Source organism: Gekko japonicus, unplaced genomic scaffold, assembly GCF_001447785.1.
Source record: "Gekko japonicus isolate JY-2015 unplaced genomic scaffold, Gekko_japonicus_V1.1 scaffold28, whole genome shotgun sequence".
NCBI lineage: Eukaryota > Metazoa > Chordata > Lepidosauria > Squamata > Gekkonidae > Gekko > Gekko japonicus.
The window spans coordinates 576,381-592,820 of NW_015177010.1; the positions used below are offsets into that span (position 1 = coordinate 576,381).

General features: G+C 49.6%; 1 protein-coding gene across 1 annotated transcript in view; it reads left to right on the forward strand.

Annotated features, from left to right (window-relative positions):
* The first annotated feature begins 8,350 nt into the window (after positions 1–8,350).
* PRDM4 (PR domain containing 4) overlaps positions 8,351–16,440 on the forward strand; it is a 24,325-nt gene continuing 16,235 nt past the window's right edge. The window contains exons 1-3 of the mRNA XM_015427586.1: positions 8,351–8,388; positions 15,292–15,425; positions 15,886–16,062. Of these exons, the coding sequence (XP_015283072.1) occupies positions 15,293–15,425; positions 15,886–16,062 (310 nt within the window). The 5' untranslated portion in view covers positions 8,351–8,388; position 15,292. The remainder of the gene's footprint in view (positions 8,389–15,291; positions 15,426–15,885; positions 16,063–16,440) is intronic.

The window sequence follows — 16,440 nt, forward strand, 5'->3', positions numbered from 1 at the left end:
TGTGGCTTATGCCCATCATCACCTCCCAGACCTGCACAACCACAGACTAAGTTCAAGGCAAATCCCTGAAATACTGGCAAAGCCAAAGGGGCATGGTTTGCTCCCAAGCATATCTGGCCAGGTGCAACCCATATTTCGCCTTCATTTTGTTTGCTGGCTCACAAACATCTTCACAGGTAGATGTTGCAGGGGCAAAAAGGTTGCTTACCCCTGTGACAGAATAAACATATTGTTTAATAGCCTCCTCACAACAACAAAGTGATGTAGATGATCACTGGATTCCCATTTTATGAACGACTGCTGGTATTCGTGTTATGCCATCTCTATGTTCTGTAGTGTTTCTACTTTGTATTGAGGTCAACAAATAGGGTTGCCAGCTCCAGGTTGGGTGTGGTGTATCAAGTCCTGACAAGTCCAGACATGTCCAGAGACAAACGTCGAGCTTCGCTCCAAGAGACAATGGACTATGCAGATCCTAGCCTGCTCCAATCAGGGGGCTAGGTTCCTGGCCGAGAGCCAATGGGACTCTCGGCCGCTGTAATTAACCTATTGGGAAGTGGGGGGGTGTTCTGGGTGGCGGTTTCTCGGGAAATATAAGCCGGCCTGCGAGCCGGCCAAAGTTGTCTTGTTCCTGATCGAATAAAGTATGCTTTGCTGAAATCACTCTCCCTCTGCGTACTTTTCACTGGCGACGAAGGTGGGATCCATCTCCCTCTGAACAGAGACCACGTTCCGGACATCGCCGTGAGCCGCCACGCTGAATTTGCCACTGCCACCAGCATCGAGCGTCTTCAAGAAGCGCCGCTCACCGCATTGCTCCCAAGCTCCGAGCATCGCGCCGCTGACCCCGAGAGCAGCACCGCACCGCTCCGCCTCTATGCAACTCTGAGCATTGCATCGCTGACTACGAGACAGCACCGCACTGCTCCTCCCCTACACTCACTGATTCCTGCCGTTCCCGCCATCGCTCCACGTGCAGCAGTAAGATGGTGGCCACCCAGGAAAGCATCGCAGCCTTCAATATCTCCCACCCCACACAATGGGAGACCTGGCTCAAGATCCTGGAGAACTACTTCGATTGCCACGACATTGTGGACCTGGGGAAGAAAAAAGCCCATCTCCTTCAGTCGTGCGGTATGGACACCATCTTGCTGCTCAAGGACCTCATAGCACCAAAGCAGACCAAGGATGAGCCCTACCCCGTGCTGGTGAAGGCGTTGACCGGCCACCTTTTGCCGAAGCCCACAAAGTTTGCCGAGTGCATGGACTTTTGTGTGCGGGTCCAAGGGCTAGATGAGCTGGCCTCCAAGTTCTTGGCCGGGCTCAGGTGAGCGGCCACAAATTGTTCCTTTCCCCACCTAGCGGACACCTTGTTGACCCAGTTCCTTGTGGGGTTAAGGGAGCCCAAGCTCCGCAGGAGGCTGGTCAGCCAGGATGGCCTGGACCTGGATAAAGTGATCCGGGAGGCCACCGCTTATGAGAAGGCCCATCAAGACCGCCGCACCAAGGTGGTCCACCGCACCCAAGCGACTGTTGGCTCCGGCGCCTCGGATGAGGTACTACAGGTCTGCCAGCAGGCATCCCAGCAATCACATCAATCGTCCTACAAGACGAGCAAGGCTTCTACCACTTCGGCTCCGTGCGCCAGCTGTGGGGAAGACCATGAGTGCAGGTCGTGCCTGTAACGATTTCATGTTTATGTGTGTGTGTGTCTTTAAAAGTTTAGTTTGCATGGCTGTGATATTCTAGAGTGCTGGAAGCAGGCAAGTGGTATGATTGGTGAGTGACAGAGAGGGGGAGGGTTTTTGGAATGGATGCTGTGTGGATGATTGGAATGTCTATCTGGTGTGTCTGTTAGGGATGACAGTTGATGAAGACAGTTAGGTAGTCAGTTAAGTGCTGTCTCTGAGTTGAAGGAGACTCATCCCTGTGAGGGAAAGATTGGGTTCTGTGTAGTAAAAGAGTTAAGCAGTTTGTTCGTTTTAAGGTCTGAGAGAGAGAAGTCTTGTGTGTGTTATGAAAAGTTAAAGCATAAAGAAACAGTAACCATATATGGCCTAAGGAAAATAGTGTTACAAAGTGACATGCCCTGATCCCTGTCAATAAGAGGGAAGAGTGTGTGAACATCAAATAAATCTACTTTTATTTAAGACACAAGTTCTGAACAAAATTCTTCCCAGGAAACACATAGTCCTTCGAAAGCCCAGACCCTGGGCCACAATACCAAAACCAGTAGGAAAAATATTATAGGAAAAGGTTGGGAAAGCCTAAATTTCCCTGGTGGCAGCCAGATTACCCTGAGAGCAAACATAAAGAACATTAAAAAGTAAAACTAGACCTCCCCAGAGAAGAGGTCGTCACAGTGCCGTTTCCGAAACGCGGTCTGCCGCACATGCAACAAATCGGGGCACATCACCAGGGTTTGCCGCTCCAGAGGCCAATGCCAGAAGTTGTCAGCTCACCAGGTCACACCGGAGCAGCACATGGACCTCCACACCATATCGGCCCATCACCAGCAACACCTGGTATGTAACTTGCCCCCCGATGGCCCCCACAAAGTGCATGTCACCGTCAGGATAGAGGGGTCTCCCTGCAGTATGGAGGTAGACACGGGGTCTTCATACTCCCTTATCTCCGTGGGTACGTTCCGCAAATTGTGTCCACAGCCCCCCCCCCCCCGCGGAAACCACAGGGGTTCGCTTTACAGGACTTTAATAAGAACCCTGTGGAGATCCTGGGCCGGGGCAAGTTCCGGGTGCAGTTCCAGGACTTTAACGGCCCCTGAGAGCTGGTGGTGGTGGAGAAACCGCGCTCAAGCTTGCAGGGACTCACATGGTTCAGCCCTCTGGGACTGTCGTTGCATGGGATCAACCAAGTCGGGTTTTAGCACTTTGGCACTGTGTGCGCAGAAGTTCCCCGAGTATTTGATGGCAACCTGGGGCAATTTTCGGGACCCCCCATTTCCTTGGACCTGGACCCGGCTGTCCGCCCTATCTGCATTAAGGCCAGGTTACCGCCGATTGCAATGAAGCCTAAGATTGAGGCTGAACTAGATCACCTGGTGGAACAAGGGGTCCTGGAACCAGTCGCGTCAGCCCAGTGGGTCGTGTCAGCCCAGTGGGAGACCCCCATAGTCACCCAGGTTAAGCCGAAAGGGGAAGTACGCATTTGTGCGGATTACAAATGCACGCTTAACAAATCCCTGCAGGCTCACTCCAGTGGTGAGCCATTTGTTGGCTGCTTTAGCAGGGGCCCAGGTATTTGGCAAATTGGACTTGGCCCAGGCGTATCAACAATTGCTGGTTGATGCTGCCACGGCCGAGGCTCAGACTATCACGACACACAGGGGGGCATTCAAGGTACACCGCCTCCAGTTCGGAGTCTCGGTCGCGCCAGGTATTTTCAATCTTTTATGGATTCACTCCTAAAAGGTATCCCCGGAGTTCAGCCGTTTTTAGATGACGTGCTGATCGCAGCCCCGGACCACTCGTCTTTTGCTGACCGGCTGCGGGCTGTGTTACATCGCTTCGACACGGCAGGACTCAAGGTCAAGCGGGAGAAGTGTCTGCTGGGGGTCGCTCGTGTAGAATTTCTGTGCTTCGCGGTTGACGCCTCCGGCCTCCACCCCTCCACGGACAAGGTGAAAGCCATCACACACGCGCCGCCCCCAAAATCCAAATCGGAGCTGCAGGCTTTTCTGGGGCTATTGAACTTCTATCACTCCTTTTTGCCTTTCAAAGCTGCAGTTACAGAGCCGCTCCACCACCTCCTGGACAAGTCGGCACCTTGGGTCTGGGGGCCGCTGCAAGCCGCGGCATTCCAAGCAGTTAAGGACCTGCTGGTGTCAAATTCGGTCCTGGCGCATTTCGACGAGGCTCTCCCCGTGGTGCTGGATTGCGACGCTTCGCCTTACGGGGTTGGGGCAGTCCTGGGACATCAGCTGCCGGACGGTCGCAAGGTACCGGTTGCCTATTACTCGCGGACTCTGTCTGCGGCTGAGCGCAACTACGCGCAAACTGATAAAGAGGCCTTGGCTATTGTGGCGGGGTGAAAAAATTTCACCACTACCTGTATGGGTGCCCATTCACGGTCCTCACGGACCATAAGCCACTGCTGGGCTTCCTCGCCCCCGACCGCCAAGCTCCCCAGATGATCTCGCCCCGGGTGCTGCGATGGTACATTTTCATGGCTGGGTACTCCTATACCCTCGTTCATCGCCCGGGGAAGGCGATGGGTCATGCGGACGCCTTGAGCCACCTCCCACTGCCCATCTGCGACCCAGATCCGGCTCCCGCTCTCCAGGTTGCGCTCCTCGCGGCATTCCAAGCAGTTAAGGACCTGCTGGTGTCAAATTCGGTCCTGGCGCATTTCGACGAGGCTCTCCCCGTGGTGCTGGATTGCGACGCTTCGCCTTACGGGGTTGGGGCAGTCCTGGGACATCAGCTGCCGGACGGTCGCAAGGTACCGGTTGCCTATTACTCGCGGACTCTGTCTGCGGCTGAGCGCAACTACGCGCAAACTGATAAAGAGGCCTTGGCTATTGTGGCGGGGTGAAAAAATTTCACCACTACCTGTATGGGTGCCCATTCACGGTCCTCACGGACCATAAGCCACTGCTGGGCTTCCTCGCCCCCGACCGCCAAGCTCCCCAGATGATCTCGCCCCGGGTGCTGCGATGGTACATTTTCATGGCTGGGTACTCCTATACCCTCGTTCATCGCCCGGGGAAGGCGATGGGTCATGCGGACGCCTTGAGCCACCTCCCACTGCCCATCTGCGACCCAGATCCGGCTCCCGCTCTCCAGGTTGCGCTCCTGGAGTCCCTCCCGGATCAGCCAGTCCACGTCAAGGAGGTGGCCCGCTGCACCTCCAAGGACAAGTTTCTCTGTCGGGTCTTAGACTGGGTGGTGAGGGGGTGGCCAGAGGCCAAAGGGGACCCGGATTTTGCTCCCCGGAAGGATGAACTGTCTGCCTACAAAGGCTGCGTACTGTGTGGAAGCCGGGTGGTCATCCCTAAGCCCCTAAGGGAACGGGTTCTCACTGCCCTGCACGAGGCGCATACAGGGGTGGTGCGCATGAAAGCCTTGGCCAGGAGTTAGGTTTGGTGGCTGGGGCTGGACAAAGACATTGAGGACGTAGTAAAGAGGTGCCAGCCATGCCAAGCCTCGTGGCCAGAATCCCCCCGACCCCCGGAGAGGGCCTGGGAACCGCACCTGGTCCAGGTTACACTTAGATTTTGCGGGACCTTTCCAGGGCCAGCTTTTCTTCATACTTGCAGACTCCTACAGTAAGTGGCTAGAGGTAGTCCCAGTACCCTCCACGTCATTGAAGACGGCCATCTGGGCAATGTGGCGGATCTTCAGCGCCCAGGGAATCCCCGACACGCTGGTCACAGACAACAGGACAGCATTTACCTCAGTGGAATTCCAGGACTTCACGAGGTACTACGGTATCCGCCACGTCCGGTCGGCCCCGTTTCATCCCGGGACCATCGGCCAGGCGGAACGCATGGTCCACACAACAAAGGACGCCCTCCGCCGCCTGGACTCCTCAGATTGGGACTACAAACTGGCGGCTTTCCTTTCCGGCCAGCGGACTACGCCCCACACCACTACGGGGCACAGTCTGGCAGAGCTACTTCTCGGCCGCCGCCTGACAACCCGGCTGGACCGCCTTCACCCCGATCGAGCACCAGCAGAGGCACCAGCCACGGAGGACCACGAGGCGGCCAGGGGATTCTTCCTGGAGGATACTGTGTATGCCAGAAACTACGCCAGGGGGCCAGCCTGGATCCCGGCACGAGTCATACGAGTTAAGGGCCCCAGATCGTATGAGGTCTCTTGTGAGGATGGCCAAGTTCTACACTGGCACATCGACCAGCTACGCCACCAGACGATGCCATTGGACCCCGAGGACTCGAACATAGCCGAGGTTCTGGAGACCTCACCCCAGGCCCAACTCCTGGTGGCCAACCCTCGGCCTCTACCCTTGGTTGAACCCGAGACACCTCTTCTGGAGGCGCCGGGGATGCCGGCACCGCTGCCCCCAGTGCCTCTCCCGGCCAGCTCACCTCCGAGGGCTCCGGGGGTAGAAGCCGCAGCAGTCCCTGAACCTCGCTGCTCTACCCGCACCAGGAAGTTACCAGCCCACCTGAAGGACTTTGTCTGTGGGTGCACTGCGGACCAAGGGGGGAGGGGTGTGGTGTATCAAGTCCTGACATGTCCAGACAAGTCCAGAGACAAACATCGAGCTTCGCTCCAAGAGACAATGGACTATGCGGATCCTAGCCCGCTCCAATCAGGGGGCTAGGTTCCTGGCCGAGAGCCAATGGGACTTTCGGACGCTGTAAATAACCTATTGGGAAGGGTGTGTGTGGGTTTTGGGTGGCGGTTTCTTGGGGAATATAAGCCGGCCTGTGAGCCGGCCAAAGTCGTCTTGTTCCTGATCGAATAAAGTACACTTTGCTGAAATCACTCTCTGTCTGCGTACTTTTCATTGGGAAATTCCTGGACATTCTGGGATGGAGTGCGTGGAAGGCAGTGTTTGGAGAGGGAAGGGATCTCAGCCAAATAAGACCACCCTCCAAAAGCAACCATTTCCTCCAGGGGCGGTGGTCTATATTGTCTGGAGACCAGTTGTAATTATGGGCTATCTCCAAGTCCCACAGAGTGGTTGGCAACTCTAACACCATAAAAACTCTTTGTGAGATGATGAAATCAATTTCCAGGTTGGGAAACTCCTGGAGATTTGGGGATGAAGCCTGAAGGTTTGGTGAAGGGAGGGACTTCACTGGAATATAATGCCATTGAATTCCCCATTCAAAGCAGCCAAAAAATTAGCCCTGCTGGATCAGACTGCTGGTCTATCTAGTCAGACATCCTGCTTTCACATTCTTCAGAGCCAACAAATTATTCAGAGGCCAAGGCATTTCCCTTTAGAAACTAGCCTGTAACACTTTTTTTGGAGCAATGATATTGCGGGATTTTCTACTGTAAAAGGAAACGTACCTTTATAAACTGTTAATCCATTGAGCCCTGGAGATGTTTTGATTTCACTTGTTTCCTGTCAAGATCAAAAGGTAGAGCTGCAGACAGCTAAATGCCTACACAAGTCCTTTCCTGTAACCCTATTTCCTGCACCACCTCACCCAGCAGCACTTTCTTTTGAAACTTCCAGGAGGAGCTGAAGTCCGGTCTGGGATCTTTTTCCATCTTGGTGGAATGTGTGCATTTTTAAAAAAAGCAGCCCGTGCGGTTTTGGTGCGGTAGATGACTGCATCTTGACAATACCGTTCATTCACACACCGATTCCCGACTGGATGTAAAGAGCACTATAAGGTGCGTACCGAGGGGAGGGGAGGGGAGGGGAGGGGGAGAGAAGCAAAGCAAAGCAGCTCTTTTTGGCGGGAAGAGTCTGCACGGCGGGAGGAGCGCACCCAGCAAAACGCGCCCGCTGTTTTCTAAAGCAGGGGGAGGATGGAGCACTGGCAGGAAGGGCGGCGCGCGGGGTCGCTTCCTGGATGCGAAACAAAGCGGAAGCAATAGCCGGCCCGTGCGCGACCCTAGCCGTTTTTCACCCCCTAACCCCCCCCCCCCCCATTTCAGCTCCCTCCACCTCAGGCGGGGGCTGTTCTGGGGCTGCGCCGCCACCCCCTCTGGCGGGGGCGCGCTCACTTCCTGGCGCCGCGGTGGCCCGTGAGGAGGCCGCGGCGGTCGCTGTGGTTGGCGGTGGTAGCGGCAGCAGTAGCAATAGCGGCGGCGGCGGCTCCGAGGCCTGGGTTGGGCTGCGGGGGAAGGCAGTAGACCCATGCTTGGCTGGGGCGGAGAGGAGCAGCTCCGGGCTGCTGAAGGGCTGAGGGGGAGACCAGATGAGGAGGAGGAGGAGGAAGAGGAGAAGGCTGCTGCTGCCGCCGCCGCCGGCGGGTCTTTCCCCTTCCCGGTTTCGCCAGGCAGATGCATCACAGGTGAGAGGAGGCGGTGTGGGTAGAGCGGGGAGGGGGGGGAGATGCCTTTTCAAATGCCCCTTCAAATGCCCCCTCGCCTGGGTCACTCACGGCACGGCCACTCAACGGCCTGGACTACCTCACGGGGTGGTTGTGAGCATGAGATGGAGGGACTGAGGGGAACAGTGGAGGCTGCTGCTGAGAGAGCCTGGAAAGGAGGGCGGGTGACACGGGCGTGAATGTAACCGTGGTTTTGCTTCCCACTCCTTCGTAGCGCCCGCGCTTGCTGGACTTGAGCGGTCCAGTCATCCTTGCTCAGCCGTGAAGCTGACAAGGTGGTTCGAAGCAGGAGAGAAGAGCAAGAGTCCAGGAGCACCTTGAAGACTAATACCATTTGTGGCAGGGGATGAGCTTTCCTGAGTCACTGCTCACTTCTTCAGATACAGGTGATTTGAAGCGGTTGGATGGTCTGTCAAGAAAACGTGCCCCACAAGGCTACTGAGGTGATACAATTGAAAGGCTGTGTTGTGTATACTGCTTTAGGGGAAGAGTGTGTGCTGGTGTGTATGGCCAGGGCTGGAATTGCCCAGGGTTCCTATTTCCATTACTTGAAGTAGAATAGCTACAGTAATATTTATTTAGTATGTTCTTATACCGCCTTTTTTCCAAGGAGCTCAGGGTGGCATACATTTTCCTCCTCTCCTGCATTTTATCCTCACAACAACCCCATGAGGGTGGGTTGGGCTGAGAGAGAGGGACTGGCCTGAGGTCATCCAGCAAGCTTCATGGCTGAACCGGTATTTGAATTGGGATTTCACAGATCCTCCTCTTACCACCTTGCTATGTTAACTAGATGTGCCTCTGAGCATGTTGGAGTGTCTTCCCCTCATTGTTTGAATAAGCACAGCTGTGGAGTAACACAATTGGTACTTTTGTAGACAGATGAGCTTGTAGGATTTTAGTTCTGCTTTGCCTCTTGGCCAGTGTTTTTCATGTTTGCGTTTTGACATACTAGCTTGTGCATGCCAGAAGGTTTACATAGTTTGCACACGGTGCCAGCTGTGCCAGGAACAAGCACTGACATGAACTTCTTAGAAGAGAAGTGGGATAAAATTTCTAAACAAAAGTACAAGGCGCTGTTCCTATACACCAGCTGTTCCTGTTCTCCATTTTTTTGTACCTCTCTATGATAAATTCCAGTCCATATTTGTCCTGTTAATGTTGCTAACGTGAATTGCTTGAATGGTCAGGATTCACCTGCTTCCTCAGGGTCTCTAGAAGTTAACTCTGTGTGGGATACATCTTGCTTGAGATGCATGGGGTCAGGGACAGTGTTCCCTCTAAGCTGAGTTAGTGTGAGCTAGCTCATAGATTTTTAGCCTCCGGCTCACACATTTTTGTCTTGGCTCATGAAGGATGGCTCCAGAGCAAACTAATTTATGCAGGAGCCAAATAGCTCGTTCACAACTTTAATGCCAGGAGCTCACAAAGTAGAATTTTTGCTCATGAGACTTCACAGCTTAGAGGGAACATTGGTCAGGGATACCAGTGATTATGAGGTGGGGGAGATATAGTGGTGGGCGTTGGTGCTTTTCCATTAATGGGAATGGAAGGAGTCAGAGATATGGGAATGCTCAGACTTCTTCCCACCTACGTCCCATCCCAAGAGATGTTGGTTGTGGGGCTAGGAAAATTTACCCTTCTCTGACACTGGTGTTATTTAATGCCAGGTCTATTAATAATAAGACCTATGTGCTCTGTGATGATCCTATGTTTCAAAAAAATTGGAACTAAGGTGGCAAAAGCATCTAGAGTGAAGCCAAATCAATCTGTCAGTGTCCAGCGTTACTCTGAGGTTTGATGCTCTTATGACAAGAATCACACATCCTGGGAACATTTAAGCTTCCATTTTATTGATCTCCAGAATGAGAAATTACTTCACCTCATGCCTTGCCTTCTATTCCTTCTGCCCATAAGTAGGCCTTTGGTAAGGGAATTGTCCAAAATGACATATTGAATGACTCGTCACCCTTTATTGCACATCACTTACTTCCCTCCTCAGTGGCCCATTAATAAATGTTTATATGGAAGACCTGCTGTTTAGATTATAAGCTCCTGTGCATAGAGGTGTCTTTTGTTGTCATTCTGAGGCCCCTGCCCGTTTAGAAATTACAGCTGACCTGATTTCAGAGAGAGTGGGTTTTTTTCAGCACAGTGATGGAGAAAGCTCACTTTCTCTCTTAAAAGCACAGGAGGTCTTTACAGGCTATAGACATACCAGTCCTATATTACTGACAGGTGAGGGCAAGGCAGAGGAAAGAGTATATTGCAAGTACTCTGTTATGTGTGCATGGACATGCGCTTGTGATCTGTGAGCTTAAACACACATTGTGCCTTCTCTGTAGTGGAAGCTGGACCGCTTGGTATCTCTAAACAATTCAATCCTTTGCATTAATGTTTTGCATGAAACCAATGGAATGTGGAGCCAGATGTAAGAATACAGCTGTTCACCACTGAGCCAATCATTTGTGATTTTTCCCCAGCAAAATAACATATTTTAATATTTTGTAAGATTGGTTTCTAAATAGTTTCCCAGTTTTGAGGTTTAATGGAAATAAAAATGAAGAATAGTTCCTCACCTGGACATATTTTTATATTTCTGACTAATATTTGTAGATTTATTTAATTTCTCCCCAGTAGAGACCCAAAGCAGAAGACATCATTCCCTTTGCCTCCATTTTTATCTTCACAATGCCCCTGTGATAATTGATAGTGTTAGTCTGTTAGTGATATATAAATTTATAAATAAATAAAAAGGCATTTAATGAACCATCATTTTTGCTTTGACTAAATGTCTCTGAGAGACTGAGGACTTGCTATTGGGTTACACATTGTTAAGTAAGGAAAGAGATGTGAGAAGGGAAACCAAAGTGTGAAAATCTGGTTGGGTAGTTGCAAGCTTTAATTGATGGATTAGTCCATTAGTTGATGGGCCAGTGTTATTTGGTGGGTCTCTAAGTTAAGGACTTGTTTGTTTTAGGCCATTTTGATGAGTTATGATAACAGGGAATGGAAATGAAAATAATTAAAGATGAACTTTCCTTCTGGTGATGAATGGTAGTAGCGCTTGTAAATTGTACTTTCTTCAAAAGATGCCTATATATTGATTCTTGCAAAAGGAAAATATATTTAAATTGGTGGATTATAACTATATAAATTGATCTGTTCTAGTTTTAGAAAAGGGCCTCAGTTCATAATTTGTTTGTATTTAAAAATGTTGGATTAAAAAGCTCACCTACTGGCACCTATTACTTTGGAAAGCAGCAAAAACATAAATCAATATATCTAATAGTCAACATGACCCCATCTGTGGATACTTAAATCCATGGCTTGGATCCATGTACAGATTACAGTTATTTCTCTGGAAACTTGGGCAACCCCCTCAGGTTTATAGAAAAATGAGAAATTGGGAGGGGGAATAGAGGGGAGTGGTGAAATCACCAAAAACAGAGGAATGTTTATTTGTGCATTGGAGCTGCCTCTGCCTCCCCCTCTGAGGGGGAAAAAGCCACTCAGTGTGACGGCCCTATCAGAAGCCAAGAACCCAGCATTGGTTGGGTTGGCTGCAAAAGAGGTAGCATCACCAGTTCTCCCCACTTCTTCCCAGGCAATTCTGTGTCTGAGCAACCTGTGTATGATCAACTTGAGGGTTGAGCTGAAATGCTGACACAAGGAACAACGATGAGTGTCCCTTCAAGGAGGATGGTGGGCAGAGTGGCGAGGAGAGGAAGGGCAAGGGCGGCATGAAGAGCAGTGAGAGCGGGTGAGTGGCAGGGAGGTCAGACTGAGGGAAGGGGGTAGCTGCAGGGTGAGGTGGAGACCAATGCTGGGGTAAGAGGGGAGAAGGAAAAGGGTGTGGAAACAGAAACATGTGGGGAGGAGGCGGCAATGGGAGGAAAGTGTTGCGAAAGGTGGCTGGGGGATGTCAGAAGCCAGAGGAGGAAGAAGGGACCAGTAAGAGAATTTCCCCCTGAGTTTCTCTTGAGTCCTTGCTTGTGAAAATATATATCTCCAAACTGTACCATAGAGGATATGAGCAACAGAGCTGCAAAATAAAGCAAGGGACAGACTGATCTGTGAACTTGAAGGAAGACCCTGGATTGCAGAAAAATCTTAAAAGGTGAATAGGTGAATTAAAACTCTCCCAAATAACGGGGGGGGGGGGACTGTTCCTTTAAGTAAAGAATGGCCATGAAACTCCCAGTGGCTAATGGGGGTTGCTAGGCAACCACAATAATATTGTCAGGGCTTCTCCTTTACTGTAATGTCCCCTGATGGAGGAAGACTCACCCAATGGTGACTACCAGAAATTCACTACCCACACAAATTGGCCTGCCCTGTTCTGGCCCAGTGGCTGCCATACAGCTCAGCCTGTCAGTGGCCAACATGCATCTGGGCCCAGCCAATGCAAAGCCCATGGTGGTGCTAGCCATCACACAGCCTGGGCTGGCCTGGTGCTAGCAGCAATGGGTACCATGCCATGGGGCCTGGCCAAGGTCTAGCAACCACCACACGACTCAGCCACACTTTTCCAGGGGAAAGGCTGCCAAAGTGGGGAATGAAGGAGAGCCGAAGATGTGGGGGTGATAAAGGTAGGTAAGCTAGGGAGTGGGAATGAGAAAAGGAAGCAGGAAAAGGAGAGAACTTTCAGGTAAGAGAAAGAGGAACTAGTGGGGACATAGGAAAAGGAGACAGCCCCCCCAAGTCCTTGTGCATCTCCCACTTCTGAAGTATGTTCATACTGACTTTTCTTTGCTGTGACTTGGTATACAAGCCAGGATTTTTAGAAAAATTGTAGTTTTAAGTAGTATCAGAAGTATTAGAGATGTATTTGCCAATGTTGAATTTATTGAATTTATTGATAGCTTCAAGTTGGAATGCAAGACTACTAAAGCTTTCACCAAAACAAGAATGGTAACAAAAACACAGGTTGTGCACCATGTGATGCACCAGCTTATCAGTGATCCCAAGTTAAGCTTATGACTGGGGATGTGCTTTCAGATCATTTAGGTTCAAATATGTATCAAAAAATACTGGTATTTTGTGGATATATTCAGGTCTCTGGATGGTATCTAGGATTTTCCAGGATACTGGGAAATGGGTCCCAAAAAATCCTGGAAATATTCTGGAGAAACCGGGAATATTGAGAGCTAGCATTTTAAGGTCCCAGGACTAACCCCCCCCCCCCCCCTGGAATTTTCCTGTGTCTCTGTCAGTGTTTTCTTGCCAGTGCTTGGTATTGGCTTGCCAGGTTGATTTGGCATGGATTCTGTGCTTTTGAAATTAGTTCCATGGCTCCTGCAAGTTTCAACATTGATTTCTTTCCTCATTGGTTTGCATTGGATTCTTGGGTTTGATGTTGGCATGGATTCTCTGGTCCAATATTGGATTTGATTTTCCAGTTTGACATTGGTTGGGCTTGCAACAGCTGCCTTGTTAAAATTGTTTGGCTTGGAGGATATGGGGTTTGGCATTGGTTTTGATTCTCTGATTTGACAGTTGCTATGCTAGGCTTGCCACATTGTTCCCTGCTTCTGCTGGGATTCCCTAGTTCTCCATTGGTTCTTTGAGCTTGCTGGTTTTGCTTGTTTTGAGAGGCTTTTGGCCAGGGATTGCTTAGCTTGTTCTTGAGTATTTGGTTTGCCTTGGAGAAACCCCTCCAGAAAAATGTGGAAAATGGCTGGGGGCACTTTGTCCAGGGGTCCATAGAATAGGGCCTTTTGGTTCAATTCACTTGAAACTTGGTGGTTACTTAGTGGACAGGCACTGGCAGCTCCGCTGCAATTTTGATGCCATTAGCTTAAAAACAGCCCTGTGAAAGATTCCTCATAGGGAATAATGGAGCCTAATAATATCGGAAAATCCCCAAAAAACTCCGATCCAAATGCCAAACTGGTATTTGGGACCTGAATAACTGGGTATACAGATATTTTCCAGTTCCCTGATATCCAGATCCAAAAAAAATGTGTTTTTTTCCTGTGGTGTATATTCTTGTTTATGACAGTTGGCCTGCAGACTCATAACGCTTACCTGGATGAAAACCAGATTACACACAAAGGATCTTTCTGCTGTGTAAACTTGCATAGGACTGTGCTGCAATTGCTGTCACTCAGCAACTCCTCTAAGACATAGTTGCAGCAAACCTCTGTCCTTACACAGTGAGGCCTGAAGTCCTAAGGAAATAAGGAGTGCACAGTGAGACTGTCTGGCTGCGAGCAGTCAGGGAGTGAAATGAGATAAAAGGGAATGGGAGAAACCCCAATGGCATAATGAATACTGGGGCTTGTTAGGCAGGGAACAATCCTGTAGCAGTTGGCTGCATTAGAGGGGATGGAAGCAGCCCCAATTGGATTGTATTTTATGTAAGTCTCTCCCCCACCCCCGGATTGAAGAGCAGGGTAGACATCAAATAAATACACAGAATTAGAGTGGTGCAGTGATTACAGTGTTGGACTAGGATTTAGAAGTGTCTTCCAGTGTTGGAAGACATGGGTTCAAATCCCTACTAAGCCATGAAACTTGCTGGGTGGTCTTGGACCACTCACCCTGTCCTACCTTACAGAGTTATTTTGGGGATAAAATTGGGGAGGGGAGAACCATGTACACTTTCCTGAGCTCCTTTGAAGGATGTTGGGATAAAAATGATAGAATGGTGAACCACTGGTTATTTGGAATAGTTGACTCTGATTCAGTTATTTGGATTTTTTTTTAAATGGTATTCAGATATTACAAATAGCTTACAGAAGCAAGCTTCCTTATACGCATAGTTGTTTCGAAGGTATTTTATGGTTTTGTAAAACTTGTAATGGCCAATGGCTAAATACAATAAATTCTACTACTAGTAGTAGTTGTTTTGATGCAGCACAGAATAAGTTTTTAAAAACTCAAAATAGAAAATAATGCAGGTGATTAGTCAACTAATAATACTAACCTCTAGAATTAGTTCCCTTTAAGAATATGGACAGTAAATAATGTGGAAAAGAGCAAGAGTCCCAGCAGCACCTTAAAGAATAACAAGATTTGTGGCAGGGCATGAGCTTTTGTGAGTCACTGCTCACTTCTTCAGATAATGTGTTAACAGTTTAATCTAATCTGCCTGTGGTATAGTTTGTAAACCTGAGATTATGTCACCTTGATGCAAATACTCTTGGCAATATGCCCGCGTGTCTCATTTTCCTACGCACATTGTATGGCTCAAGTGCAAAACCCTAAACCAGATAAGGAGTGGTTCTGAGAACTTCCTTGGTTTGAATATAATATCTAAGCTATATATTTGCTCTTTCTACTAGGATGAATGAACTGAACTTGAGCCCTGTAGGGATGGAGCAACTGGCAGCTTCCTCTGCGAGCAGTGCCCTGACTGTCTCGGGAAGCCACCTAGGTCTGGTGTCCTCCCCAACACACAATGCCATATCAGCACCAGGTAACACGACAACTTAATTCCTGCGTTAGCTAAATGTTTGTGCTTCCCAAGCTAGCAGAAAGGTGTGCACTTGATCAAGCCCAGCTTTAGGGAAAATGTTAGGGTTTGTCTTCCTGTGTCTGAAGGAAGCCGATGTTATCTTTAGCTCTTTTTCCCATGGTGCACCACTACTGAAGCTTGGCCTCAGGATGCGTATTAATTTTCAGGCATAAGAATGCTCTTCAAATGCTGCCAAAAAAGACACGGTCAACATGTGTTGGAAATGCAAGCGCCTGTGTTTTTGCTGTAGCATATGGGGCAATCCCAATTGTATTAGCTAGAAAGGAGAATGCAGATTGCAAGGAGCATTTGTCTACTTTGGAAGCCAAGAGTTCTGACGATCTTTCCAGTTTTTTGGTTCTACACTTGTTTAAATGTCCACTGTGGTTTCACTGTTCTGTATGTCTTGTTTTCTTGATAGGATTACCAGTTGCAATTCCAAATTTGGGGCCCTCTTTGCCATCTGCATTGTCTCTGATGCTTCCAATGGGCATTGGGGACCGAGGAGTAATGTGTGGTATACCTGAGAGAAATTATACCCTACCTCCACCGCCTTACCCTCACCTTGAAAGCAGCTACTTCAGACACATTCTACCTGGTAAGTTGTGTAGTCCAGGGAGGACAGGGGTTGTGCTGTGTCTCTGATAAGCAAGCATTCTTACAGGAGGGCCACTTTGAGGAGAGGATGGAGGGATGTATTTTAAAAGTGCTGCAAGAATGAATTTGGTCTGGACTGTGCATGTGGTCTGGACTGTGTTGGGGAAACGGCAGGGTATACAAGTTTCTGCAGCCATTATGAACGTATGTCCCGTTTTGCTGCCTACAATTATTTGCTACATGTTTATTCTGTAATTTAAGGTTCCAGTTCTACTTTAAAACAAGCCAACGACGCTCACCTTCACCTTTAATGAAATATTGTGGTCTGGTTTTAAAGTAGAACTAGAACCCTACACTGTACAACTCTCTGGTATGGTGT